Consider the following 27,300-nt stretch of genomic DNA (forward strand, 5'->3'; position numbering starts at 1 on the left):
CTTAGTTTTGCTAATGCTACTGTTTCTATGTAATTCCATTCTCTTTTCAGTTTTCTAATGTTTCTATTTTGCTTGCTAAATTTGCTTTTTATGGCTTCATGCCTCTCTTTGCCAACACTTTAGTTTGACACTGATGGACAGTATGAAATTACACTCAGCATGAAGGCATGCCAAAAGAATAACACAAATTTTGGTTTATACTGTTCTGTAGGGATGGTAAATAATGGCTGTCAAAGCATTTTCTTGGGCATGAGGAACAACTCATTTTCAGTCCAGCAGAATTAATGTGCTCAGTGTTTTCTTATTTGAGACCACAATGTTGGATTTTATATAATGATCCTGGAAGAAAGAAAGCATGTGCCTGTTGCTTCAGTTATCATTGGAGAAAGACTCCCTGAAAGGTGGATATAGACAAAGCTGGTGAATGTTGTGTCTCTGCCCATAAAGCGCTCTGTAGATTTATTTACAGTACTGTCTTATAACTAGGGCGAGGATTTCTATGACATGTCACATTTTTTCTGGAACCTTTATTTGAATTTATAAGTAAGTTAGAACATGTTTTAGAGTAATCTGGTGAGAATTAGATGCTTTTTATTTTGCCTGAAAAGTAATATATTGACTTTTTAAATATGTTATGTCATATTTCTGCTTAATTTTGTAACAAACATCATATTCTGGTCATATTTTGGTCACTGGCAACCCTCCTGATAAGCCAGCAAGTTTGAGCCAGCAAAGAAAGTGAGAATTTGCCTGTTTTTTTTTCTTTTTCTTATTTGCTCCCCAACTCAGGTAGGTATGTGTGTGTGTGTGTGTGTGTGTGTGAGAGTGTGTGAGAGAGGGGGGGAGGAACAAAAGTTTCTCCCCTGACTAGGCCTGAAAAACGTGAGAATTTGCCTGTTTTTATTTATTTTTATTTGCTCCCCAACTCAGGTAGGTGTGTGTGTGTGTATGTGTGTGTGTGTGAGAGAGAGAGATGGGAACAAAAGCTTCTCCCCTGACCAGGCCTGAAAAAAAAGGTGAGGATTTGCCTGTTTTGTTTTCTTTTTCTTATTTGCTCCCCAACTCAGGGGTGTGTGTGAGGGAGGGAGAGAAAGGGAAAAGGCTTCTCCCCTGACCAGGCCTGAAAAAAAAGTGAGAATTTGCCTGTTTTTTCTTATTCGCTCCCCAACTCAGGACTGTTTGTGTGTGTGTAAAAGAGGGAGAGCAACCTTTTTAAAAATGACTTCAGCAGGCAGAGGCTTCTCCCCTGACCAGGCCTGAAAAAAAGAGTGAGAATTTGCCTATTTTTTTTTTTTTCTTATTTGCTCCCCAACTCAGGAGTGTGTGTGTTGGAGTGGTGGTGGTGGAGTCATGTGAGAGCTGCAATCTGGTTTCAACATGTCCAAAAGTAGATGTTCAGCAAGAGTGCAATTATGGCATCTTGTTCAAGAATTTGGGGAGCAGATTTTCAGTAGTGATGGTGATGCTTTGTTTTGTAAATTGTGTGAAGTTAAGGTATCAGCCCAAAAGCGTTTTAATAGTCAACAACATTGTGACACCATGGAACACAAGAGTTGTTTAGCAAGCTTTACGTTCACAAAAGCAATGTCTCCTTTTCGAGAGAGCTGCTTCTTCAATGGTAGGTTCATCAGATACCCAGTCAGAATTTTGTAAGAATCTCTGTACAATTATGGTTACTTCAAATATTCCCTTAAGGAAATTAGGTAGTGGTAGCCTCAGGCATTTTTTGGAGAAGCCCACCAGTCACCTGATTCCAACTGAATCAACTGTAAGGAAAAATTACATCTCTGCCTGCTATGAAGATGTGTTGCGAAAGATAAGATCTGCTGTTGAGAACAATAAGATATTGGTTTCAATAGGTGAAACAAGCGATGTAAATGGAAGATATATGTTATTATTGGCACTCTGAAATGTGACAAGCCTGGTGAAGTATTTCTTCTAACATGTGAAACTCTACAAAAAGTAAACAATTCCACTATTGCTATGCTCTTTGACGATTCTATGAAACTACTCTGGCCGGATGGTGTAAAAAGGGGAAATATCCTTCTCTTTGTAACAGATGCTGCTCCATATATGACTAAAGCAGCCAAGGAACTTAAAACTTCTCTATCCAAAAAAGATCCATATCACATGCCTTGCACATGGTTTACACAGAGTGGCCAAAGAGATTCAAAGCAACTATCCTGATGTAGATAAGATAATTTTGAATGGGAAAAAAATGTTCATTAAAGCTCCACTGTGAGTACAAAAGTTCAAAGAAATTGCTCCTACTTTGGCTCTCCCTCCCCAACCTGTTGTGACACATTGGGGGACTTGGCTGGATAGTGGCTGAAAAAGTTAGTGATAAACTGCAAAGAGTGCTGCAATCTAATCTGGGTTAGTCAACACTTCGTAAAATAAGTAACATTCTAAATGGACTTGAAGCAAAATTTGAAGACTTCAAGCCAGAATTTTCTCCAGATGAGTTTGCTTTTTTCAAATGTCTTCCTATAACCTCTTGTGATGTCGAACAGAGTTTCTCCAGATACAAGAACATTCTGGTGGACAACAGAAGGAGTTTTGAGTTTGATAACCTCTAGATGCACATGGTCATCCAATGCAATTCTGCTGTTAATGAAAAGTAATCCAGGGATGACCATTTTACTCTCAAAATGTTCATTTGATTCCTTCAATACTAGCACATCTGCACTGGAAATGAAGAATAAACCTGTTAATTTGTGTGTAAGCACAGATTTTTAAAAATTGGGTGCTAATTTCAGAAAAATTGTAAAGTCATATTTTTGCTTTAAAAGTCATATTTTTGGTTTAATTGGTCATATTTAAATGGTTTTAAGGTCATAAATGCTTGCATATTTCTAACGTTTTTAGGTCATAGAAATCCTCGCCCTACTTATAACTATTTGTGATTTACTATGACTTATTTTACATTCTCTTAAAATGTTAAGTGGATGTGTAGGTAGAAAGGCTTCAGGTTGGCCTCCTCTTCCTTGTCTCCTGGGACCCAGGTGAAAACATATGATGCTATTTTCTCTGCTGGATAAGTGAGGAAACTTGGCAACAGCTTTGAGATAACCAAGGAAGTGCTGGTATAGCCCAAAGGAGGCAATTCAGTATAGTGAGGAGAGGAAGTGGGGAAAGAAGAAGGAAGCGCAATTGCCATTAGGGAAGCTGTGAATCAGTCCATAGAGAGAAAGCAGGGAAGGAGTCTATGCATTCTGTCTGTCTGTCTAAATGAATGAATATTTTTATGTGCATATGTGCGAAGAAACGTTAATTGTGGGAATGTTTTGGAAAAAGAAAAGGAAAATGGGAATAAATAGGGACTCATAGAAGGTGGAGGGGTCCTGAAAGAGAGAGGGAAAATTTAAAGATATTTGGGGCTTATGCTTTTTAGGCAAGTTATTTGTCTGTTAGTTTCTACCAATTGCTATTCTGTGAAATGGGGGGTTTAAAACTGCTCTCAGTTCCATTTTGTGATGACACTCATGGGCTCAAAGAGAACAGAGCCACTCCTCAGTTGAAGCTTGTTGTTTGAACTGGATAGAACTGGGTCAAGCAGAAGAAGAGTGTGTGGGCTGCACTGTCATGCCTGAGACAAAAGGTGTATTTGGAAGCATAGAGTAGGAAAGACAGAAGAATCTGAACACGCAGCATTTTCATTTATTGGAGTGTGAAATTATCCAATCCTCTACTCTCATAAATCCTACAAATGCCACTAAAAATGTATGCTTCTGGGGGAGGAACCTAGGGAAACCCACTTAGTTTTAGGTAGGTCTTGTGAGATACTACTTCACCTCTCCACTTAAAGCTGTGTGATTGGAGAACTCCTGTTAAAATAATCAGTGGAAGCTAGAGCTATCTGTCACCCAACTGCACTTGTTTTTCCCTGCCCTGGCAGTTTCCTTACATGGAGAGTCTAGACAGAATTACACCATGCTTTCCCCAAAATGAACTCTTTATGTTTCTGAATTGCCAAAATAGAAGTGGCTAGTTTTGAAAGAACCTCTGTTTGGTTCAAGCATCCACTAAATCTATCTGAATCAGCTAGATTTGGATTAAAGATTTGGCTAAAACGGGATATATAATTAATACATTGGGGAAGAAAACAGTACTCTTAATATTCTTAATATTCTTTTACAGTGGAAAGAGTGTCACATCGATTTTCACTCTTAAATTGAAGATAGGTATTTACTCTCTGCATATGAACTGGCTTTTTAATTAACATAATGGAAACTAGATAGTATTATCCCATGTGGCCAAGTTTAATGCTTTTCCATTTATTTTTTTGTCTCTTTCTGTATACCAATATATATAAAATAAATAAATAATATATTTATTTCATACCTAAGGTGTGAAATAAATAGTGCATTGGGATCCCCTGTTCCCCTCTATTATGGTCAGTGCAAACAGTTTTAAGCTAAAACCTGATATGGATATTTTAAAACTCTGTATATTGCCATACTTTATCTCAAATGATCATAGAATTCTTTGTGCCTTAGTCTTTTTTTGTTTGTGTACTGTATGTGTGCCTTCAGCTCAGTCTTGACTCCTGGCAACTGCTTCATGCAATTTTCTTGGCAACTTTTTTGAACGTGGTTTGCCATTCCCTTCTTCCTAGGGCAAAGAGAAAGTGACTGGCCCACTCAGATGGCTTCATGCCTACAGCAGGACTAGAACTCACAGCCTCCCAGTTTCTAGTCTGGTGCCTTTAACCACTGCACCAAATTGGCTCTCATGCTTTTGCTGTTATATGTATCTTCCAGGAATTAAGAAGCTGGTTTTTATGTTCTTAGGAAACACTTGTTTCAAAGTTGTTTCTTAGAAAGCCAATTGTAACAATAGTGATGTCGAGAATCTGAGACAGTTCTTTATTTTGACACAGCAGTCTGTTTCAAAGGGTCATTAACTCAAACTAAAAAAAAATTGTGCGAAGAAGTTGGAATTCCTGTTTGCTTTTCCATATAGGTAAAGGTAAAGGTTTCCCTTGACGTAAAGTCCAGTCGTGTCCGACTCTAGGGGGCGGTGCTCATCTCCGTTTCAAAGCCTTGGAGCCGGCGTTGTCCATAGGACACTTCCGGGTCATGTGGCCAGCATGACTCACGGAACGCCGTTACCTTCCCGCCGAAGCGGTACCAATTAATCTACTCACATTTGCATGTTTTCGAACTGCTTGGTGTGCAGGAGCTGGGACGAGCAACGGGAGCTCACCCCGCCGCGCGGTTTCGAACTGCCGACCTTCCGATCGACAGCTCAGCGGTTTAACCCGCAGCGCCACCGCTTTTCCATATAATGTACAGTAAATTATGGATATGGTTGGCTAAGGGTAAGTTAAATGGGAGATATATGTAGCTTATGCACTATATCATCAAATCTTTGGACTTGATATGTGTTGTATAACAACACTTGGATGTGGAGAAATGTATATCTTGAATCATGATGGCATAGCTGGTGCAGACACCTGAAGTACTTTTATCTGTCACTACTGGGTTATTTATTTTATTTATTTTCTATCCTGTCTTTATTTCTTTATAAATAACTCAAGGCGGGGAACATACCAAATACTCCTTCCTCCTCCTATTTTCCCCACAACAACCACCCTGTGAGGTGAGTTGGGCTGAGAGAGAGGGACTGGCCCAAGGTCACCCAGCTGGCTTTCATGCCTAAGGTGGGACTAGAATTCACAGATTCCTGGTTTCTAGCCTGTTGCCTTAACCACTAGACCAAACTGGCTCTCTATGCCTTGAGAATGTTGAATATTTCTTTGGAATGAATAATCAGATGGTGTTAACAGTTTATAATTAATAGAGTTGGAGGGGAGTTTTATTTTCAAACCCAGACTTTTAATAACTATTTTGCCTGGCATGCACCTTCTATTTTACATATTAGGTAATCTTGCTGCTGAAAATCATGGCATGATCTTGGGGCAGTTTTTTTTCCACTGGACTCAAAATATCATGATGCTAAAAGATATTCTCTGGGTTTAACAATGCAGCATATTTAGCAAAACTGGAGGAGGAGGAGGAGGGGCCTGAAGAGATTACGGAGAAAGACTGGAATTCCCAGCAGTATTTTCACTTGAGTTCCCTTCTGTACTAGTCATACTTACGTCCAGAAAAATCCTTGTGTTGAATTTGTGTAACAATTAGAACAGTGTTTGCAGTTTCATCTCAAGACATCTATATAAAAAAATAGGGGGAGGCCTACATATTAGCCATCCTTGCTGTTCTAGGGATGTTTCATCCATCACAATTGATTTGGGTATATTTTCAGAATTAGAATAGGAGATGACTTGTGGGCCACACACAACCCCCAGCCCCTTTTTCTTTTCAGCCCAATAGAATGTTGGCAAGGAGTGATAAAAAGGAAGGCTAGATATGGCTGGGAAGGCCAGTTTGGTGTAGTGGTTAAGGCGTCAGGCTAGAAACTGGGAGATGGTGAGTTCTAGTCCCACCTTAGGCACAAAGCCAACTGGGTAATCTTGGGCCAGTCACTCTCTTTCAGCCCTAGGAAGCAGGCAATGACAAACCACTTCTGAAATCTTGCCAAGAAAACTGCACGGACATGTCCAGGTAACACTGATTCAAAGGTGCACGCATGTAAGCACGCACACAGTAAGGCTGGGGGCTGTAGAGAAAACAAAAATCCAGAAAATATTCTCTTATGGGAGAGGAGTTGGGCAGTGAGTTGGAATGTTGGCAGATTTTCCATTCACTGCCTTCTCCCTTCTGGTGATGTGACTCAGAGCAGCTCGTGATCAACCTTTCCTGTGCTTCCCTGATATATATATACACAGGCACCTAAACATAACACCACGTTACACAGGATAAAAAAATATGGGTATCTCCTGTGGCCACTGCTGTTAATGGAGGTGAAGAGAATTCCAGGAATTCTTTGTATGCTTTCCCTACTTTCTTTACACTACAAGATCACACTCCTGAAATTCATTGGCAAAGAGCCAAAATCTGGGGGGGGGGGCACTCTAGAATGATTTTCTGTAGGAACTTTTCATTTTTTAAACTAAAATTTTGGTAGATGAATGCTGCTTACCTCTACCTTGAATACTGTTAACCTCGTCTAATGTGCTTCAAACTATATTTGTTGTTTCTTACATGGGGTTCCATTACTCTTCAAAGTTAGGTTTCTGCAGTGTTTCCCTGGACTTCCTCCAGTGATTATGCACCAAGTATTATAGTTAGAAAAATCATTTCCCAGCCTGGTGTCCTCCAGATGTGTTTTAACATAAGCCCCAGAATTTCTACATAGCACCAAATTCTTTGCCTTTTTCAAATTGAAAGTTGCGGTCCCATCACACATGAAGAATGCCAGGTCGGGAAAGCCTTATTAAAGTAGTAGTGAGGACAGGCTTGAAAACAGTAATGGTGTCTTTCCATCGCAATGGTCATCTTCTGCCCTGTCCCTGAAAGTGCAGAACATGGACCGCAAATGGGTCTACTTGCTTGTGTCACTTTAAATATTTATAATGTCTTTAAATACTTTAGTCTGTTAGTGACATCTGAGTAATGGACCCGGAAAAATTGCATATTTGACAAGAGCTTTTTGTGTGAATCTATAGTTCTTGCAAAACTGTAATAAAACAGTAATAAAATAAGTGGCTTTTCTAAAATGAATTCCTAGTATTTCCTGGCTGAGACAAGGAATCTATACAGTTCTCTGAATGTATGAAACACATAATCAAAAATTAATGTTACAGCACTGGAAGACCTCCAGGACCATTTAAATAAGTTTCCACATCATATTTCATTAAATAAAGTATTTTTAAAAACCTGCAAAATGTGGTCAGTTCGATAGTACAATAGATTGGATAAGCTATAACTTCTGTTAAAAGATTTGTTTTTTGATTCAGTAAAACCATAGATTAAGTTTTAAAAGGATTTCTATATAAATAGGGGCACCTGTTTCAATAACTACATGTATTTGTTTAATTGCGTACTGATCAAGTTTGTCTTGGGTTATTCTCAGGTGCTTCAGTGTCAGGCTGTAGTTCATGAAGTAGCATTCCCCAAAGCAAATAATTTTTTAAATAGTTTACATAGAGATAGGTGATTCTTATTAAAAATGTTAGTTGGGTGCTACAGCCCAGTGAATAAAAACTAGCATTTAATTGCATTTAAGATCTGGTGTAAAACTTCTCAGTACTGTTTTATATTTGTAAGACAATGAAGTGTACACAAGAAAGCTTACATTATAGTCTTGTAAAAACATGTTTCTTTTTCATGTTTCTTCAAATTCTATAGCCACTCTTGCATCAACAGTCAAAAATGTGGGTCTTTTTCTCCCTTGGCCCAACATGAGTTCTAGAATGCTCCTTTGTTACACATGATAATGTTGAACATATACTTTCAGAATCAGTCACATCACAAAATTATGGCAAGGCATGTGAGAAGATGTGTGTTTAAATGCCTCTTTATATGCCTAAATGATTTTGCTATGCTGAAATTATTAACATGGAAAAGGTTTGCCTAATTTTTTTTATGACTTATATTTTATAACTTATATTTTATATAAACCTCACACATCATATAATATCAGTGAAAAGTCTCAGGGGATGGAGGTTGATCAAATTAAATTGTTTTGCTGCTGCTTCAGTAGGATGAATATTGTCATCCAACAGCATGAAATAAATTATTCAGAGTTGAATGGATTATAAATAGATCACATATTGTGCATGTGGGCAGATGAGAAAGGTTCAAGTGGCCTATTACTGTGACTCAACTTCATATTTCAAAATATGTGAGTAAAATTTGTGGTTAGCATTCTCCAACACCATCACATATATCTCTGTGCATCCAGAAGTGTTGCAGGATCCCTCCCAGTAGCCGTCCTTACTAAGAGACAAGGGGCAGGTTTTTTCACATTGAACAAATGCTTTGGCAATGCTGTGAAGTTTAAGTTTGAACTTGATGTTGTGATTGGCTGGTAGCAATGCAGCTAGAGGTTCCACTAGTTCATAGCTTTCTGCCCACTTGCTGTAATTCTGAGGGAACATTGGCCATTTGACCTTAGTGTTTGGGCAACAGATGAGGTAATTAAAGATATAGTTATAGTTACCAGGATCTGACTTCTTCTTAGCAAAGATTTTGAAAGCAAAATTCCCAGCATGCGGAAGATGGATCTTAAAGTTTATTTGGTTTCCTTGGCATTGTTGTAAGATATGCCGTCTTCCCACATCCTCACTGAGGCTTACACTGTCTGAATGCAGTGAGGCTAAAATGCTCAAGTCTTTACTAAGGATGAAGCTGAGGTCGCAGCAGCCATCATTAGTATGAATAACTGGACCTTTTTGTGAAGGTCTGAGGATCCCTTGTCTCTCTGTGAACCAGCTAGGCCCAACTGGTTGATGGAGTTCCTTTGGGAAACAAACATTCCTGTCTACAGAGCTGCATTCAATGTTGTATTCTAGGACGCAGATGTAAACTTCTTCAGAGCCTTTGGGTGGTTTGGCATAGATCTGCAGTTTATGACTTCCCATCTTCTGTGGGTATAGTTCCAGATTCATCCCATTCCTCTTCAGAGTCATCAAGCTATATTCCTTTGTCCCTTTCAGTTCAAACATGAACAGCATTGGGGAACAGCTCTCCACCACTACTGTGACTTTTCCATTTACTGTGACATGCAAATAAAGAAAGCTGGTTAGAATATGTCTTATTACTGAGAAACACAAATCAATTCAAAAGGCCTTTAGAAACTGATCTGAAGAATGGAATACCCAGCTTTACTGTCAGTCACTTTGTCAGTGAAAGGGAGAATATTGTAGCTGGCTGATTAGAATTTGTCAAAAACCTCTGTCAAATCCAAACTCAGAATAAAACAGCAACAGGGTTGAGGGCAGGAGATTTCAGTTTTGGGACTTGTTTGCTTCTATTTTATTACTAGTGAAATAGAACTGCTCATCATTCTGAGGCAAGATAAAAGCATGTGTGGCTTTTACTTATGGTTGCTCTGCCTGCCTTTTAACCTCAACAGCTTAGAAGCTGTTGGAGTTCAGAGAAACTTAAGAGAGTCCCAAAGAGAGAATTCTAAAATGAAATCCTTTGTACAGTTAAGCTACTGAATGACACTGAAGGGATCAGCTGGGAACATCTGAAAACCAATGAGCTAACATGCACATATAAAGCACTTGTATTCTGAACCCTTTTCTTTTTGTGCTTTCTTTTGAAAGTGAAATATTAAAAAAATTCTAGGGATCCTTTCAGTCTAATTATGTAGTGGCATTTTGAGCTTGGCATAAACTGTGCTTGGCATGTGTGCAAAAAAGAGTACGGCTGAAGAAATGTGAGATCCACAGGTTAGTTCCAGCAAACTAATCTTTTAAATGTAATTAAAAATCACCCTCAGTCTTCAACTTTGCTGTATTTTTTCCTTCTTCCAAAAGCTGGAAATGTTATATCTAATAGTAAATCCGGCATGTGGCAAGAAGCTGTCTGATTGTACCTGTATGAATAATTGGTGTTTCTGGATGGGCCACCAGCAATCCCATCTTGTAAAAGTCGCTCTTGTACAGCATGTTATTTTCAAACTCTTTTAATGCCACAGTTGGTTTAAGTAGCTGCCAGTTGTTGTTGTCTGGAAAATGATTATTAATAAAGAGGGCAGGGTGGGTGAGGAAATAAAGTTCATCATATCTAGAACAAGAAGGGAGAGGTCAGAATGTTACTAGCAATGTATGCAATTCTCCCCTCCCCCTGCCCCCCAGCACACCAGAACCAGAGGCAGCTGCACCTGAAGGTAAACTTGCTGCAACAGTCATCAACCGAGCCACTGCCCCAAGTGCTGTCCACCAAATGCCACCTTCCATCAAGGTAAACTGCATTCCAGGCATGGTCGTACGCTCCTTCAAAGGTCTGCCCCATTCTGTAGCCATAGCCTTTGGAATAACCAGATAAATTCATGCAGTGTACCCCTGCAATGCTGAGGGAAGATAAGAATGAGTCCTCAGGGACTAAAAATGTGTATCTTGGAAAAATGACATTCTTTTATAATCATTGTTGATTCCCATGAAACATTCCCAAGAAGATGGCTCCTTTCTTGCATTACTCTTACTGTTACAATAATACATGTGAGCATTTTCTTGTTGATAGCATGTTAGATAGCATGTTGCTGTGGGAAGATATTGTTTACTGTATTAAGAAGCTGCACCCTATTTTGTGATGCATTGTTCAATTGCTCCTAAAGGCTTGCATATGTGAAGTCTCTGACAACATCAAGTTGTGATTGGTTTTTTGCTTTTAAGAAAAGAAAGAAGTCCAAGAGTCTCTTAAAGACTGGTGGAAAATGATCTGGTTACTTCACATACTGATCACCTAATATCTTATAAAACCTTTTCTATTGTAACAATTTTCTACATCACAAAAGAGTTCAAGTGCAGTATACAAAGATGCACTTCACAATTTTTTTTTTTTTTTGGTATAATCTAACCAGGATGTATTCATTTGGATGCCACATCCTGGTTAGATCACTATAATGTGCTTTCCCTGGAGCTATCTTTGCAAGTATTATGGAAGCTACAGCTGAACCAGGATATGGCTATTATATTTCTGATGGAACCTGTCCATTTAAGGCTTGTTTATGTCATACTCTGCATAGACAGAATGATCATCAGACTTGAAGAAAGCCAAAAGTTGATAGAAATACCCCCCCCCAAAAAAAAAAATCAAAGGGGAAAACAAAAACCTCAAGGAATCCAACAACATTCCCATGGTGGATTGTGTATGTTCTGTGGCCAGGAAATACTGACTGATCAATGGAGGAAGAAGGTGGAAAGCCAAAGTTTGGAAGGACCCAGTGTGTAGCGCTGACCTAACCAAGGTCTTTTTCCTGTTAGCAATTCATCCGTGAGAAACAAGTGTCTAGCAAAGGGATGTGATATGCTCTCTCAGCTCCAACAAAGCCAGTGGCTTGAGCAGTATGATGGTAGATGAAATTAAATTTGCAGCAACGTAGATTGAAGAAAACAATTGGAATTGATTGCAGACACTGATACAATCACTGCAGACAGTTCAGTAAAAGCATCTGCTCAATGCACGGAGATGATTAAAAGCAAATAAGATGTTAGCCTGTGTTTCAAAGGGGAATAGAAAATAACCTGGAAAATGCTACAAATTACAACGATATTACATGAATGGCATGACCTTCTCTTCGATACTGTAGACAGTTTCGGTTGCTTCAGCTGAATAAAAGAAATTGAGAACAACAACAAAAAAAATTACAAAGGCCTGTGGAAAGTGCAGGAGGAGTAGAGAGATTTCAGCAAGGCGTGAGGATAAATGAGATAATTGGCAGTGATAAACCATGTAGCTGGAGACAAGATAAGCCTATATAATCAACGACAGAAGCAAGCGGTCACTTGGTTGGCTGGTTCTTTCCTATAATATCTCTTTCTGGGTCACTGCTAGAGTCATAACTGATTTAGGATTAAACTGCTGAGATACAAACATTTTTGCACATTTCCATTTTCCTTTGCCAAGCTGGTACTTTGTTTGCCAGTTAGAGTTGCCCTTAGTTAATTAACTTTGCTGTAGCAAATTGTAGAGTTGCCAACCTAGACAGCTGTCTGAGTCAGCAAAGCTCTGGAATTTGGGGTATCTTCTGTTTCAAATGCCAAACAGGCAGTTGAATGTGTTTTTTTTTAAAAACAAAACCAGTATTGTAATGAGCTGGAGAAGGAAAGTTATAATATTTACATCAACAATAGACATTGATGGTGTCTTGTCAAACCTGCATTTTTCCACAGCTATTTTTGCATTAATTACTGGAACAAGGCAGTAAATTGCTTTCTTGTGTTCAGATCCTTCAGAAAAGTTGTTATACTCCCTGACTGCTCTTTGTCTCCCAACTGTAGTCAGATTCTTGCAGGCCTGCGAAGTCAAGCAGCTGTTTCAGCAGAGACCCTACCATCACAATGTCAATGTTCTTGAAATTCATTCAGCATTTAAGTTAAAATCTATGAGAATTTTAAACATCAGGAAATGTAATGGGCAATCAAAATCTTAGGTCGAAGAGATTATTCACCTGTCTGGACATTAAACATCCTTCACCTAAGTTCTGTTAAATAAGACAAGCTATGCTTTCCATTGACTTTCATATAATGAATGGCTGAAAGAAGAAAGAGCTTTTTTGTGACATCAAAATTTGTTCCATAACCATTAGAACTACATTATAGACCATGGTTACAGTTAACCATGCTGCTGTTGTCAGTACTCTAAAGCCATTACAGGTGAGGTTCCACAATGATTCCAATTAGACTCCTGGTGACCTAACAAATCTCATGGTATCCAAGATCAAGCAGAGAGCAAGCACTGCTCTCCTTCACCACATGCCCTCCTACTTTGAGATGGGAGGCACTAAAAGTACTTAGAAATGCAGAAGGAGTAGAGTTTCAAGTGCCATTTGTTACAGTTTGGCATGGAAAAATAAGAAAATTGAGCAGCTCTATTTTACCTTTTTTTTTTATGAGATAAACGCATGAGGGCAGAACCCAGTCCTATCTTAATCCAAGGGGAAAGATCTATTTAACACAGCAACTTTATTTCTCATGAAAATGTAATTAGTGCATTACTAAATTTTATATTGGGCGATAAGTAGATATGTAAGTGGAACCTATTGAAAATATCTAATTGTCTTTCATGGTTTTTCTGCATCTGTTTGTGTCCCAATATGCTCCTGCTTTAGTGAGTTTTAAGACTTCATTATGTAATTCCAATGAATCAGGGATCACATAATAAATGTAGCCCACATTGGCTCAGGAGTGTCATCAAGGACAAATACAGCTCTTGCATTGCCTTCTTGAATTGAGTACAGTGAGGGAAAAAATCTGGCAAGGAAGTTAATTTAAAGCTTCCTCTCTAATTGTACTGATCTAGTAATTTTAGTGTCCACCAGCCATATATGGAAAGGCTTTTGCTTGATCCCACTGCCCATATCTGTGGTAAAATGTGAATCTATTTTCAGTTGTAATTGATAGTGAGAATACATAATGAACCTGCATTCAAACATGCATGCAAATGTTATAGTTGTTAATATAAATTGTAAGAATTTCAACACCTCAGTATGCTTCTTCAACCACATTTTGCTGCAAGTAGTTATTTAACTTCCAGGTGACTCAGTCTTATCAAGAGTGCATTGACTCAGTTGATCAAAATGATTTTAAAATGATATTTCATAATTTGTTTCATAATTCGAGAGATTTTGCCTTGATGAACTATTTTTTTGTAAATATCTTTCCAGACTTTGGGTGTCAGTTATTATATGTTTATTTCCAATGAATAAAGACTGTGTTGGAAGAAAACCTAGTTCAATATTAAACTAAGAATTTGAGGACAGTACAGAAATACAGAGCTTCAAGTTACTTCCAGTCTGATGTCTAACTTCAAAAACGTGGATCTGCTATCAGTCTGATTTCATAAAACCAAATTATTAGAAAAGTCTTACGTATGGATAGCGTGACCTCTTTCTTAATACACTTAATTGCACAGCCTAATTCTATCCCTCTGCCTTACCCATAAAATTGAGAGTGGGTGCTTGCTCACAATTCCCTTCTTGCAGGCAAAGGGCTACCTGGGGTGTGCTATAGCCTTCAGACCTTTTTTTTTTTGACCTTCAGATGTCCAGAAAGAAACAGTACCTCTTCTAACTAAATTATCCCCATATACACATCTGCCATTATGTTAATACAATGTGAATTTCAGCAGATGGTGCAAAATAAATTATGCTGGTGAAAAGTGATAAGCAAAATTGACCTTTCTAGGACTTCTTGCCATTCAACAACACAGGTTCAAAATGATGTTTCAAATCCCTGCTAGGTGTAAATGGAGATAGAATTGATACATGGGTGATTAAGCAACTGAATAGGGTCAAACATTTCTGAACTTGATGTACCTGCACATTTGTTCAAAGAGCCCAGCGTATCCCTCACAAATGCTCTTTCCACTCTGAAGGACATCCTGGGGCTTGTAAGACTGATTCTCTTTATTATGGAAACCTACAACATCGTATTCTGGAGGAACAATGGAACAAGTAATATGTGAAAACAAGCAATTTGAAGTTACAAAAGCTACTGTACCCTCAAAATATCTATTAGTACTCATTCCACTGTAGATCATGCAGGCCTATCCTGAATAGTGAGTGGGTAAAAAGCTAAAAAGTACAAGAGATATTTCCTGCCTAATTATCAGCCTTTGAAGCTTACTAGCTATAGTAATAAATGAGACCTTCAATTCTGGTTTATTTCTAATTTTTCCAACCATAGGTTTTACTTAAGTTTTCAACTCAGCTTTAGTCTGCACATACACTTTTTGTATGCATTTCTCCTAAGGTTTTTGTACACATATTTTTCATCACATATTGTTCCAAATATTTTCCTGAATAAAATACATTTTTGTAAATTTTGCAAAACAGATACAGCAAGAACTTTCTGAGAGAAGTCGGAATATCTCAGAGAAAGGCAATATTTTATGTTTCCTGATGATAATTCTTGGGAAAGTATCTGAAAATAGATACTTCCTTTGAATGATAATATCTATATTTTCCCCCAGAAAGTAGGTACTCCAGACCCATGGTTCCCAACATGAGTCATATGAGCTTCCCAGGGGCCATGCCAAATTTATAGGAGGCCACTCAAACTTATCTACCAGGCATATGATCAATTTGTCACTATCCTCACATCTCATTCTGTATGCTAATTTCAGCAGCATAAATATTGAAAATTACTGCAGTTTACAGTAAATATCAACTAACAGCAAGTATGAGAGAGTCACAGAGAAATGGGTATCAAAAGGGGGCCATTAACAAAAAAGGATTGAGAACCCTGTCCTAGGCTACCAGGAGCCCCTTAGTCATATATTCCCGTTCTAGGCTGTCCACAGAACAGCAGGCATGAATACAAGGCAAACAACAAACAAGCCTTATCCACAAATATCATAGAAAGACTGCTTACCAATGTGGTGGCATATCCACATCCAAATGGCCCTAACTTTCTCCAGATCAGTATGTGCTACACGGAGCAAGGTTTGCACTAACTCTTCCACACTTCTCTTGGCAGTCACCTAAAATTTAAGGATGTTAGATTGCATGGGATTGTCTAATTTGAAGCCAGCAGTCAAATTAGCCTTCCTTCCCTAATGCTCAGTTCAGAAAGTCCATCTCTCTTGGTTTCTAGTGATCGGTTTCCTTGTGTCAAAGGAAACACCGAGCTTACAGTTTGGCTTAGGATAATTTTTGGGGTGAGGGCAAGCTTATATATTTGGATAGGAGCCTAATTATCAAAGTATAAGATAGAGCAGGGTTTTCCTTAGTCCTGCTATGCCGTACTTGACAGCCACCCATGTCTGAAACAAGTTTCAAAGACACTGTCAGGTAGGATTACTCTCTTATTTTATGTATACAATTCGTTCAGGCATGAGTAGCTGTAATTGATTACAGTTCAATTATTTCCTTTCACAATGTATCCTTATTGTCAGCCAGAATTGCTCAGCCCTCAGGGCAAAGATGAGATTTTATTACTCTATAATTTTCTCTATCAGCTGATCAAGACTATGTTCTAAAAATCTGGAAGCTGCTTAATCAGAGGCATCTCATCCTGGATTGCAAATGTATTTGTAATAAACACTTATCAACTTGTTTTTGAGTTGACAGTGTGATTTTGTTTGTGAAACTGTAAATAAATCCTGGAGGTCCCCTTAAAGTGAGATATCTGAGGAATTTAGGGAAACAAAAAGTGTTTGAAAAGACTTGAGATATTTCTGAAAAGGCTTCAATTGTCTCAAGATTGTAATGATAAAAATTGATGCAAATTTGAAAATTCTTAGGAAGATCAGAAAAATTTCTAGGGAAGTAACATAATGACAGAGTACATCATGGGAAGGCAAAAAATGCCAAGTCTGATCCCTAGTATCTTCAGTTAAAAGGTTGGAGAGCAGGAAAAATCTTCAATTACCTATCGTGACCTGCTAACAGATGGGGCTGGTGTATAGTGTTCTTCAGCTTTCCAGTCTCAATATAGTAGAAACTGTGGAGACCTGCTGTTTGTCAGCACTGTTTACACAAGGATAGATGGGCAAAGAATTTTAGCCTATTCTAAGACATTTTCTTGTATTTCTAAAAATTAGCAACATTATTGGGAAATGGTTGGCATTTTACCTAATTAGGTTTGAACTCACACACTTGTTTCAAGGATTCCTTCATTAAGATGATCCATGTAAAACATGTTGGACTTCAACTCTTATAAACTCTTTTTGGCCACACTTATTAGGAATAATGGCAGGAAAAGATCAGCACATTTGGAGAGCACCAGATGGGGAGGCTTGCCTGGATCCATCAAACTTTCAATGAAACATTTATGTATCTATCTCTCTACCTCTATCATCTATTTATCATCTCACACTTCTAAAGCAACTGCACCACTCAAGATGGTATGCATGTCTGCTTTTGAGCAGCCTTTCTCTATGGAAATCCAGCTTCCACTGGGCTGCCAATACACATTTAGGACTTGAATGAGTTTGCATTTCTCTTCAAGAAGAGGAAATGGTTTCCTTAAGATAATTGTGGAAGAATGAGGTCAGTATAGAATAGGAGACACATCACAGGAGCACAAATACAGCTACAACAAAGCTCTCAAGATTAATCACTTGTGTTCTATACTCCAAGTGGAACTTGTCTGAGGGAATCAAAAGAGCAATAGATTGCAGCCATCAGATCTCAGCAAATTGTATTTTATAATTTGTTATAAATCTGATGACTGCAGCACCTATTTTCTACAAATCTCTCAGATACAACGTAATTTCCAGAACCAACCAAATATTATAAATTTGTGTTACAGATCAATTTTCTTCCATTTTTCTCCAAAGCAGTTTGTGTGCATGTGTGTGAGAGAGTATGTGTTAAATTAACACTACTGTGCAGTCTCTAATTCAGTATGTACTTGGATTACCAGTTTATCTATTAGCAGCTGTATAACTCTTGACTGTCAGACATGCTGGTAATTTGAACACACAACACACAACAGAATTATTCAAATAACAATATATTGTACAGAGAGCAGTTATTCACTCACCATAACTTAAAATATCTAGAAAACTAAATAACTAAACAAGCATTCCATAATATTGCTGGAAATAAATAACACCAGAATCTATGCAATGGGGTAGACAGTGATATATATCTAGGGCATGGGTTCCAGAAAGGGTGGAAGCTCTGAGGCATGCTGTTATGACTTTCAGGATTTATTTACCTTTTTTGCATATGCATCCAATTTTTCAAACTGCTTCAGGTCCAAAGGCATGGATTTTAAGCACAAGTTGTCCCATGGATAAGCTGGAAATAAACATGCAATCTGGAATAATTAGGGTGACCAGATACAGAAGCTCTACCCTCTTCTGCAATTGATCACCCTAGATTAATTATTCCGGAAAGAACAAGATATTTCTAGAAGCCAACAACCTAATTTAAATCTATAAATCTAATTCAGATCTATAATAAGGATACTATATACTTCAAGGTTGAGGGGGTTTTTTTTGGCTCATTGTATTATGTTAAGACAATCAAAAACTACATAACAGCTTAAAAAACACAATTAACAAGACTTAAGAGATGCCTGGAGCAAAAATAGCAGAGGACTAGGCATGAGTATGACCAAGCAAGGGTACATGCTTATAACTGTGGTGATAAGCAAACACGTGCACTTCTCCATTCATAATGGGTATGCAGATTCTCATTCAGTGGCCCTGCTTAGGACAAGGTGGATGAGATAACACTCCCCCAGGCTGACATACTTGTGAGATTTTGTCTGCAAATAATCTCATTCATATTCATTCTGGTTAGATGCCAGCTAAGCAGAATTGGTTGAGGTAATGGAGGCTATGTCTTGCAATGTTGCTGCAAAGTCAGTATTACAGCAAACAAATGCTACTCTAGATAGGGACCAGATGCAACAAAAGTATGAACACATCTCCTGCTTAGATTTCCTGATTAACATCCTGTTTCTACAACTTTATAAAGGGGACAGGGACTCTGCTGTTTCATTCCCGTAACTACCCTACCTTGTTTCTGAGCTAACAAGGAATCTTATTTTATTCATGTGTTCTTCTGCAGGGGCTCAATCACTGTTGCATAGTTGGCACAGATAGCACCGTTGCAGAGATGGCTGGACCTGGGATGGGCTTGTAAAAACACAATCTAATTCAGTAGTTGGGATCCATGCTACTTTTAGAGAGCAGCCATCCTGAGAATTATCCAATCTCATGAGTTTTAAATATTATTTTCCAAGATCTCATGAGATAACTTCACATTATCCCAAGATTCCAGTCCTCTCAAATGGCATTTAACTATCGCACCAGATTTGGGCTGAATTTAAAAAATGGTTGGGGGGGAGGGGAGAGAGAATTGACTTTTGAGCAAGTCTGTGCATTAGCAAACATCCATTTGAGATAAATAGTTAGTTAGTTAGCTAGTGCCTGGGGTTTATATGCTGCTCCTATCCAGTGGTCTCTGAGCAGCTTATATTCCCTTAATTAAAATATTAACAATTAATATATTTTGCTTAGTACAACAAAATAACACAACTAACAGCAACAAGAACAATAGTCAAACATTGCAAAGAAGACTATGCCATCAATAAAAGCCAACCAAATACACCCCAAGGTAGGAGCTCCCTACTTACACCAAGTCCCCTCCTACAGCTTTCTTAAAAGCCTTGTTTTTATGGCTCTCCCAAATCTGAGCAGGGTGGGGTCTAGTGTGATCCTGGAAGAAAATTATTCCAAAGAAGAGGGACTGCAACTAAAAGGCTCAACTCCTTGGGCTCTGTGGATGGCAGTTCCTAAGAGAAGGGAGCCAGAGTGGTCCTGCCATACTTGATCTCACAGGCCCAGGACAGGCCGAAACCATGGCGAGCAGACAGTCCTGTAGATATTCAGGTCCTGACGCATGTAGAGCTTTCAGCACCTTAAGTGGCACTGACTATCACCTGGCAACCACCAAAATTTTCAAAATAGAGATGTTACATGGGAGAACTTCCATATTCTCAAACAACTATATTTAGAATCCATTGAAACTTCCAGGTGGTTTTCATTGACAGCCCCATGTAGAGCAAATTGTAATAATACAATATTTCAAACTGGAGCTTCACAGAGTCACACTCTGTCTTATTCTAAAATTAGGGAGAGCCTGTTCCTAAACCTTCTTTTTTCTGCACCTGAGATTACAGGGGAGGACAGGCACTGCCAAGGAAAAGCCTTGTGTCAGAAGCTGTAGCAGCCACAGGATCCTGTAGGATTCAACCTCATTTCCAGGTGCAATGAGTGAAGGCAGAACAACAGGCAAGAAAGGATGTACGTGTGAGCCACGCAATGTACTGAACAGCCATCTGTCTGTCTCAACCAGCTCTCAAGCACCAGGCATCTGTCTGTTTAACAAGCTTGTTTGTGTATCTGGCCTTTTACTGAAGAGGGCTATTACAGTGACCTAAAGAGAGCTAAAGCAGATTTATGCATTTAAGAGGTTCCTATTCTGTCCATCTCGGAAAATTACTTTCTACCATTTGGGAGCAGGGTAGTAGTTCAGACTGGTGGTCTGTTTTGCTCTCTGTCAGGCTATAACTGAAAAGGCTCCAAGTAGCATCAGAATTCACAACAAGTCATACAATGATACAATGAGACCATTAGCAGCTGGAATTCTGTACCAGGCTGCTGGTACATTGCTCCACTCAAGCAAACAAAGGCTGTATCTCTGGCAGGCACTGACTATCTCATGATACTTCATTATTTTATTTATCGTATGGCACATTCACATTGCAGTTCAATAGAATAAAAACACAGGAGATAAAATACAAGATATAAAATATAGAGTATAAAATTATAGACATATGTCTAGATTACATTAACAAAAAATTGTATTAACTATAATTTTTTGCTTCATTTGTCACAGCCAGGAAATTGGCAAAATATCTGTTATAGGCTCTGTTTTAGCACTCTGTCACTATATGTTGGATAGTTTTTCAGCCCCACAGGCACAATTCGGTGATGTCATTTTGCCCCACTTATAAAGGACATCAGCACGTCTACCATGGCCCGTGTAGATTCTGTTCAATGTTGTCCATATCGCACGGGGCTGATCAAATCCAGATGGTTTCTCTGAGACGCAGGATAAGCTTCGACATTGTGGAGGACAATTTTCTAGCCAATTCTGTTTCCACATGTTGTGGATGTTGAAGTCATCTTCTACAAGTGATTTAGCAGTTGAAATGGCTGGATGACTAGATCTCAGCCTATTTCGTTCCAGGCAGGTTATGTCACTCAATATTGGCAGCTGGGGGTTATCAATAATCTTCTGGTATTCTTGAAGGAGGGCATTTTTCCGTCTTACATCCAGGGGTGGTATATGACTCAGAACAGGCAGCCAGTACGTGGGAGTAGATCATATTGTCCCACTGACGATGCACATTGACTCATGCAGCTGTGCATCAATCCTACTTGTGTGCGGGCTGTTAAGCCACACTGGGGTACAATACTCTGCTGCTGAGTACACCAAGCCGAGTGCAGACACTCACAATGTGTCTGTTGCTGAACCCCAACTTCATACTTCATTAAAATACTTCATTAAAAGCCCATCTTACTATTTGCATTCTCAGCTAAAACGTATGCCAAATGTCAAGGAATCTAATTCTTCAGAAGTAGCACTGGGAAGGATTAGATTATGAAAGTGAAAACCTCCCCTAAGTTCTACATTGGATCTCCATCTCCAGTAGGGTGACCAAGCATTTTGAGTTACTGTATGCCAGCATCCAGATATTTTTCTAAAGGTTGCCCTCCATTCACCTCTGTGCTCTGACAGACTCAACTCTTGTTTGCCTTTTTAAATCTGCTTTGCTTCTCTGTAGAATTTTACCAGACTTGGGCAGCAAAGTCCAAATGACCACTAGGTCAGGGTTTCTCAACCTCAGCAACTTTAAAATGTGTGGACTCTAACTCCCAGAATTCTGGCTGGGGAATTCTGGGAGTTGAAGTCCACTCATCTTAAAGTTGCTGAGGTTGAGAAACACTGACCTAGGTGACAGCAAAGAGCATTTTCTGCATGTCCTCGGTGCAATCTTGTGGTCAGCTGGAGTTTTGCAGGCTAAATCTGATGGTTGTAGCTGCCAGCACATATTAAAAAGATTAGTACCAATATATCTATGATTTAAAAAGATTATGATTAAAAAGAATATGATTAAAAAAGATTATTACCAGTATATCTATCATTATTACCAGTATATCATGGGAATCTGCTAGTAAAATACCAAAAATACACTGTGTGTGTGTGTGTGTGTATGTCTATGCATGTACACACCTGCTTGGGTGAGAGAGAATGAGGAGGAGGAGAAAACAGAAAATTGTGTCTCTGTGTGAGAGAAAGGGGTTTGTGTGTATGTGTGTGAGAGAGAGAGGAGAGAGAGAGTCTATAGATTACACAGCTAAGATTATTTTAATTATTACAGAGGCTTTTTTGTTTTGTTTTGTTTTAAAAAAGCACTTCTCATCACTGTCCTCTTTTCATGGTTATTTTAATGGCAACTTTAATCAACAGGGAGCATGGTTGCCTTTTATGTCATTATTCATGAATAAATGGGTTCATCTGTAACTTGAAAGATATACAGCCAAGCACAGGAAAGAGGACAAGTTATTAGTCTTGAAAATATGGACATGGATTAGGTTTAGCCTGAATGAGCCTCAAGGCTATCTTTGTGCTGTCACTCTTGAGGGCTAAAGATGCTTCTTTCTTATGTGGGTACTCCAAAACCTTACCTCTTGACCTCACCAGGAACAAGTAGTCACTGTGATGAGTTTCCGTAGAAAACCAAAGGGGTTTAAAGATCTTGTTCAGACTGTTGCATAAGTGCAATTTGGCCAATCCTCTTCTAACAATTAGTCAAGGGAAAAGACCAGACTAATCACCGCCACCCTTTTTTTTAACCTCTGTGCTGGAATTAGAGAAATAAGGTAAAAGTCTGACATTTTCCATAAAATGCTGTGATTTCTTTAGAAATCTGGTGGAAAATGTATCTATTATTAATGCTATAAAACCCTATTTTGCTCAGCCTGTATACAAATATAAACAAACTTAAACCATAAAATTTATCTTCCATTTCTAGTGACTTCTAGTGTCTCCTTGATGATGATGCTCACTCACTGTGTGCAGTTCTTGGCTCTCAGTGGTTGCCAGTGTGGTGGCTAAACAAGGATCATATAATTGAAGAGCAGAATTCACAGAGTGAGTGAACAGAAAGAGCAAACATAAACTTGCAAATGAAGTTTCACAGAGGAACTTAAGAAGGAATTTGCCCTATTAAGTGTTTGTATTTAATTAATCTGAGAACCTAGAAATAGAGAAATAAGCAATAAAAGTCATTTCCTGGTCATGTCTTAAGAAATAAAAGTGTAATTGAATGGACAGTAATCTGCACTTGTGACCTGCAGTGCTCGTGCCATGTTCACATACCTGGCCAACAGCTGATGTTGGCAAAAGATGCTAAGAAATACAAAAAAGGCTTTTTCAGGTAGATAAGAAGAATAACTGTACCAGTCACTCAGTGAAGAAGGCAAAATGCTACTATTAACCAAAACTAAAAATTAACTTAATCAAACCTAAAATAAAATAAAAGTCAGAGGTACACAACTTCTGTTTTGACTCTGTGTTCATCAGTAAATGGGTAGATCTTCCCCCAGACATTTGGGAAGAACAGGCCGAAGGAGGAGGATGGAAGACTGAGATTGAGAAAAACACCATCAGAGAATATCTATTTATTCTGAATGAGTCTAAATCTTCAAGGGCAAATAAATTGCATCCTAGTGTGCTGAAGGTACAACATCTAGCATTCTTTCTGTAGGTAATACCCCCCCACCAGTTATCAGGAGACTCTTTATTGTCACTAAATACAGGCAGCATTCAAAGACGAACAACAAACTGTGAAGTTTTTCAGTTTTTATACATAACTCATTTGATCTGAAAGTTGCTCTTGGGAATTGCCCTTAAAGCAACAGCAACATATCCTAGAATGAATTTGCAACTCTGAAAATCTTTTGTTTCTCAGCGACACCCATTCTTTCATCCAAACCAAACCAAACCAAACCAAACCAAACCAAACCAAACCAAACCAAACCAAACCAAACCAAACCAAACCAAACAGCAAGCTGCAAAATACAATTTTAGATCTGGTAAACCCCATCCTCCTCTTTCCTTTGCATCTTGAAACACTTTATATTTAAGATAGAAGGAATTTGCAGATGGTCTAGCAGAAGCTGTTTGCACTGTCTTCAACAAATCCCAGAAAACTGGTAAAATGCCAGACAACTGGAAGACGATGGATGCTTTCCCTACCTGGAACAAGGTAGGGAAGGCATGTAGATCATCATGTATGGAATCCTTTTACCAGCAATAGCCACAGGGGGCACTTTCTTTTTCTTTTTTCCTAGTGTAATTAAGTATTGTGTTGTCTCCTAGGAGTGTGTGCATGTGTGTGGGTGTTTCTGCTTTCTTCTCAGTCGTTTGTGTGCTTACATGTCTGTGTGCACAGAAAAGCACAGGACAGGCTGCATATGACCAGGAGGGAGCAGAGCGAAGAATGGAACATTTGGCAGCCTTCCAATTCACTGCCCAGCAGCCTTTCCTATAAGAATGGATTGATGATGTTTTTTCTGAAGTGTTTTTCTCTGCAGCTCCTGGCTGGACCTGACCCATTTACAAACTCAATTTTTCTTTTTCTGGCTTTTCCTGCTGTATCAAATTTGGTCCCATTCCGATTTGTGTTCAGAGTTTTCCTGCTGGTAGAGAGGCAGACATGCAGACAGAGCCCCTTTACATCATATTTCTTTTCAACATTCTGTTGAGTTGGAAAGAATAAAAAGGGGGAAAAATGAGTCTGATTTCAGTATGTGTAAAGATGCTATAGCAGATGTTCTAAAGATGGTTCTGTAAGCACCTTGAAAACAATGCAGTAATTACCAGAAAGTCAGTATTGATTTGTCAAGAACAAGTGTTGTCAGACTAACATTTTGTCATTTAAATAAATTCTGGAACTGCTGAAGATGTAACTTATGTTGATTTTAGCAACATGTTTGACAGTATATCCCATGACATATTGATTAATAAGCTAGTTAAGAGTAGGTTGAATGAAATGAAATTAAGCAGATATGTAGCTGCCTTAAAAATCATACTCAGAGAGTGATCATTAATGGTTCCCCATCAAACTGGAATAAGGTGCTGAGTAGGGTGCCACAAGTTTCAGTCCTGGGCCCTGTACTCTTCAGCATGTTTGTTAATGAGTTAGATGAAGCAGGGGAGAGAATGCTTATCAGATTTGTAGATGATGCAAAATCAGTGGATATGTAATATTCTAGAAGTCATGAATCAAAATGTGAAATGAATTTCCTAGCTTTGAGAGGTGGGCTTAAAATAACAATGAAATTTGAGGGAGAAATTCCTAAGTTTAACATAAGAAACAGAAATCGGATGCACAAGTATAGAATGATGGATGGCAATAATTCTCCTGGAAAAGAGAATGAAATAGTAATTTAATAAATAAATTTGAGTCAGCAATGTGATGTTGCTGCAAGGAAGCAAAAGCAATTTTAGGCTGTATCAACTGAAGGACAGTTTCCAAATCACAGGAAGTAATCATTCTGCACTGATCAGATTCCACTTTAACTATTGCATCCAGTTCTGGTATCATACTTAAGAAAGATATAGACAAACTGAAACAAGTGCAGAGGAAGGCAACATGAATGATCAAGGTACCAAAACAAAACACCTATGAAAAGAGTTTGAATGAATTGGGAATGTTTACACCAGAAAGTGGAGGGGGACTACAGTAGCCCTCTTCAAATATCTGAAATGATATGACGTGGAAGGTCAAGACCTGTTCTTCATCATTCCAGAGTACAAGACATGAATGTAAAATATTTCTAACAGCAGAAGCAATGGAGCCAATAATCAAGAGAGTTGGTATTCCTTGGATGTGTTCAAGTATTTATCAGAGATGTTTTAGTTTGGATCCCTGCAATGTCGGGGATTAGACTTGTTGGCCTAAGTGGACCTTTCCAGTTCTATGATCCCAAGATTGCCTTCTCACACCCAAAATAGAATGGAGCTTGAATGCTGACTTTGGCAACACTGGTGTTTTTGAAGCACAGGTTTGTCCGTTGAAAATTATACTTTTGTTTGTTACCAGCAGAAAAGAATCAAAGAGAATCAAAGGGAAAAAAATACTCTTAATTTGCTGATCTCTGCCAAGAACCCTCCCGCTTCCCTCCCCATGTATCACTCTTGCTCAGTCACTGCATGTATTGAAAGGGACATTCTCATAAATATTAGGGTTAAAAAAAAAAAAGCTCAAAAGACCAGGGTTCCTAACTGAATAAAAAAATAGTATTTCCTAGAGCTCATATTTACAGATCAAACTCCAATTTATTGAGATACTTTGATAAGCCTAAGAAATAATATAAGGCTTCCTGAACTATATGAATATATGAGTATATGAATTAATTACAGAAAAAACCTCTCTATTGTATACATACTTGGAAGAGTGGGAATTTTCCCCTTATTTATGATTCTAAAGAGGACTCTGTGATCGGTGCCCAGAAAATTACAAGACAGGCCTGTAGAAATGGGACAGACAATATACTACCACTCTGTAGTTACCATGCTGGTCTTTCAGTCCAGGTGGGCGGGGTCTGCCTTTCCCATTCACTTGAAAACCTATGAAATTGTGAAATGAATATGAATTAGTTGGACAGACAGAAAAACACATCAATATGCCGGTTTGGAAAGTTGTAGGATTTGTGGTACAACACAACTGGAAAGCACTAGGCTGGGGAACCTGATGTTGGAGTTCTTTGCTGTTGGACAGTGTCTACAGTCAATCTCCCCACCACAGTAACAAATGCCCAGCAGTGGGTTTGTGACAAAAATATATACCCTTCCATGAGTATGCATATCAAGGAGTTAATGATCTAATCACCATTTGTAGTCATAGCTTTTCAAAATGTTCATCTGAAACAGATGTATAATTTAACTTACCTTGTGGATGACTTTGGATATTTGTCTTTCCTTCACAATCTATCCACCACTTTCTTTTTATTAGCAAGTATTACAATAGGAAAGCATTGAGAAACCGATTGCATGTACTGTAAATGGGACATGATTGGAGTGTCCAACTGACCAAAATTAGAAAATTAGAATCAATTGTAGATTTCCTCTTGCAGTAAATAGCATTATTGTGAGAGTGTGGGGAATCTCATCAGGACCTGGCATGTA

At 38.5% G+C, this 27,300-nt stretch overlaps 1 protein-coding gene across 1 annotated transcript in view; it reads right to left on the reverse strand.

Annotated features, from left to right (window-relative positions):
- Positions 1 to 7,913: 7,913 nt before the first annotated feature.
- Positions 7,914 to 27,300, reverse strand: part of KY (kyphoscoliosis peptidase) — a 39,056-nt gene continuing 19,669 nt past the window's right edge. The window contains exons 4-10 of the mRNA XM_063306818.1: positions 26,686 to 26,742; positions 18,245 to 18,327; positions 15,953 to 16,061; positions 14,896 to 15,013; positions 10,741 to 10,929; positions 10,453 to 10,643; positions 7,914 to 9,624 (exon numbers count right to left, since the gene is read on the reverse strand). Coding sequence (XP_063162888.1) covers positions 8,720 to 9,624; positions 10,453 to 10,643; positions 10,741 to 10,929; positions 14,896 to 15,013; positions 15,953 to 16,061; positions 18,245 to 18,327; positions 26,686 to 26,742 — 1,652 coding nt within the window. The 3' untranslated portion in view covers positions 7,914 to 8,719. The remainder of the gene's footprint in view (positions 9,625 to 10,452; positions 10,644 to 10,740; positions 10,930 to 14,895; positions 15,014 to 15,952; positions 16,062 to 18,244; positions 18,328 to 26,685; positions 26,743 to 27,300) is intronic.

This window comes from Candoia aspera, chromosome 6, assembly GCF_035149785.1.
Source record: "Candoia aspera isolate rCanAsp1 chromosome 6, rCanAsp1.hap2, whole genome shotgun sequence".
NCBI lineage: Eukaryota > Metazoa > Chordata > Lepidosauria > Squamata > Boidae > Candoia > Candoia aspera.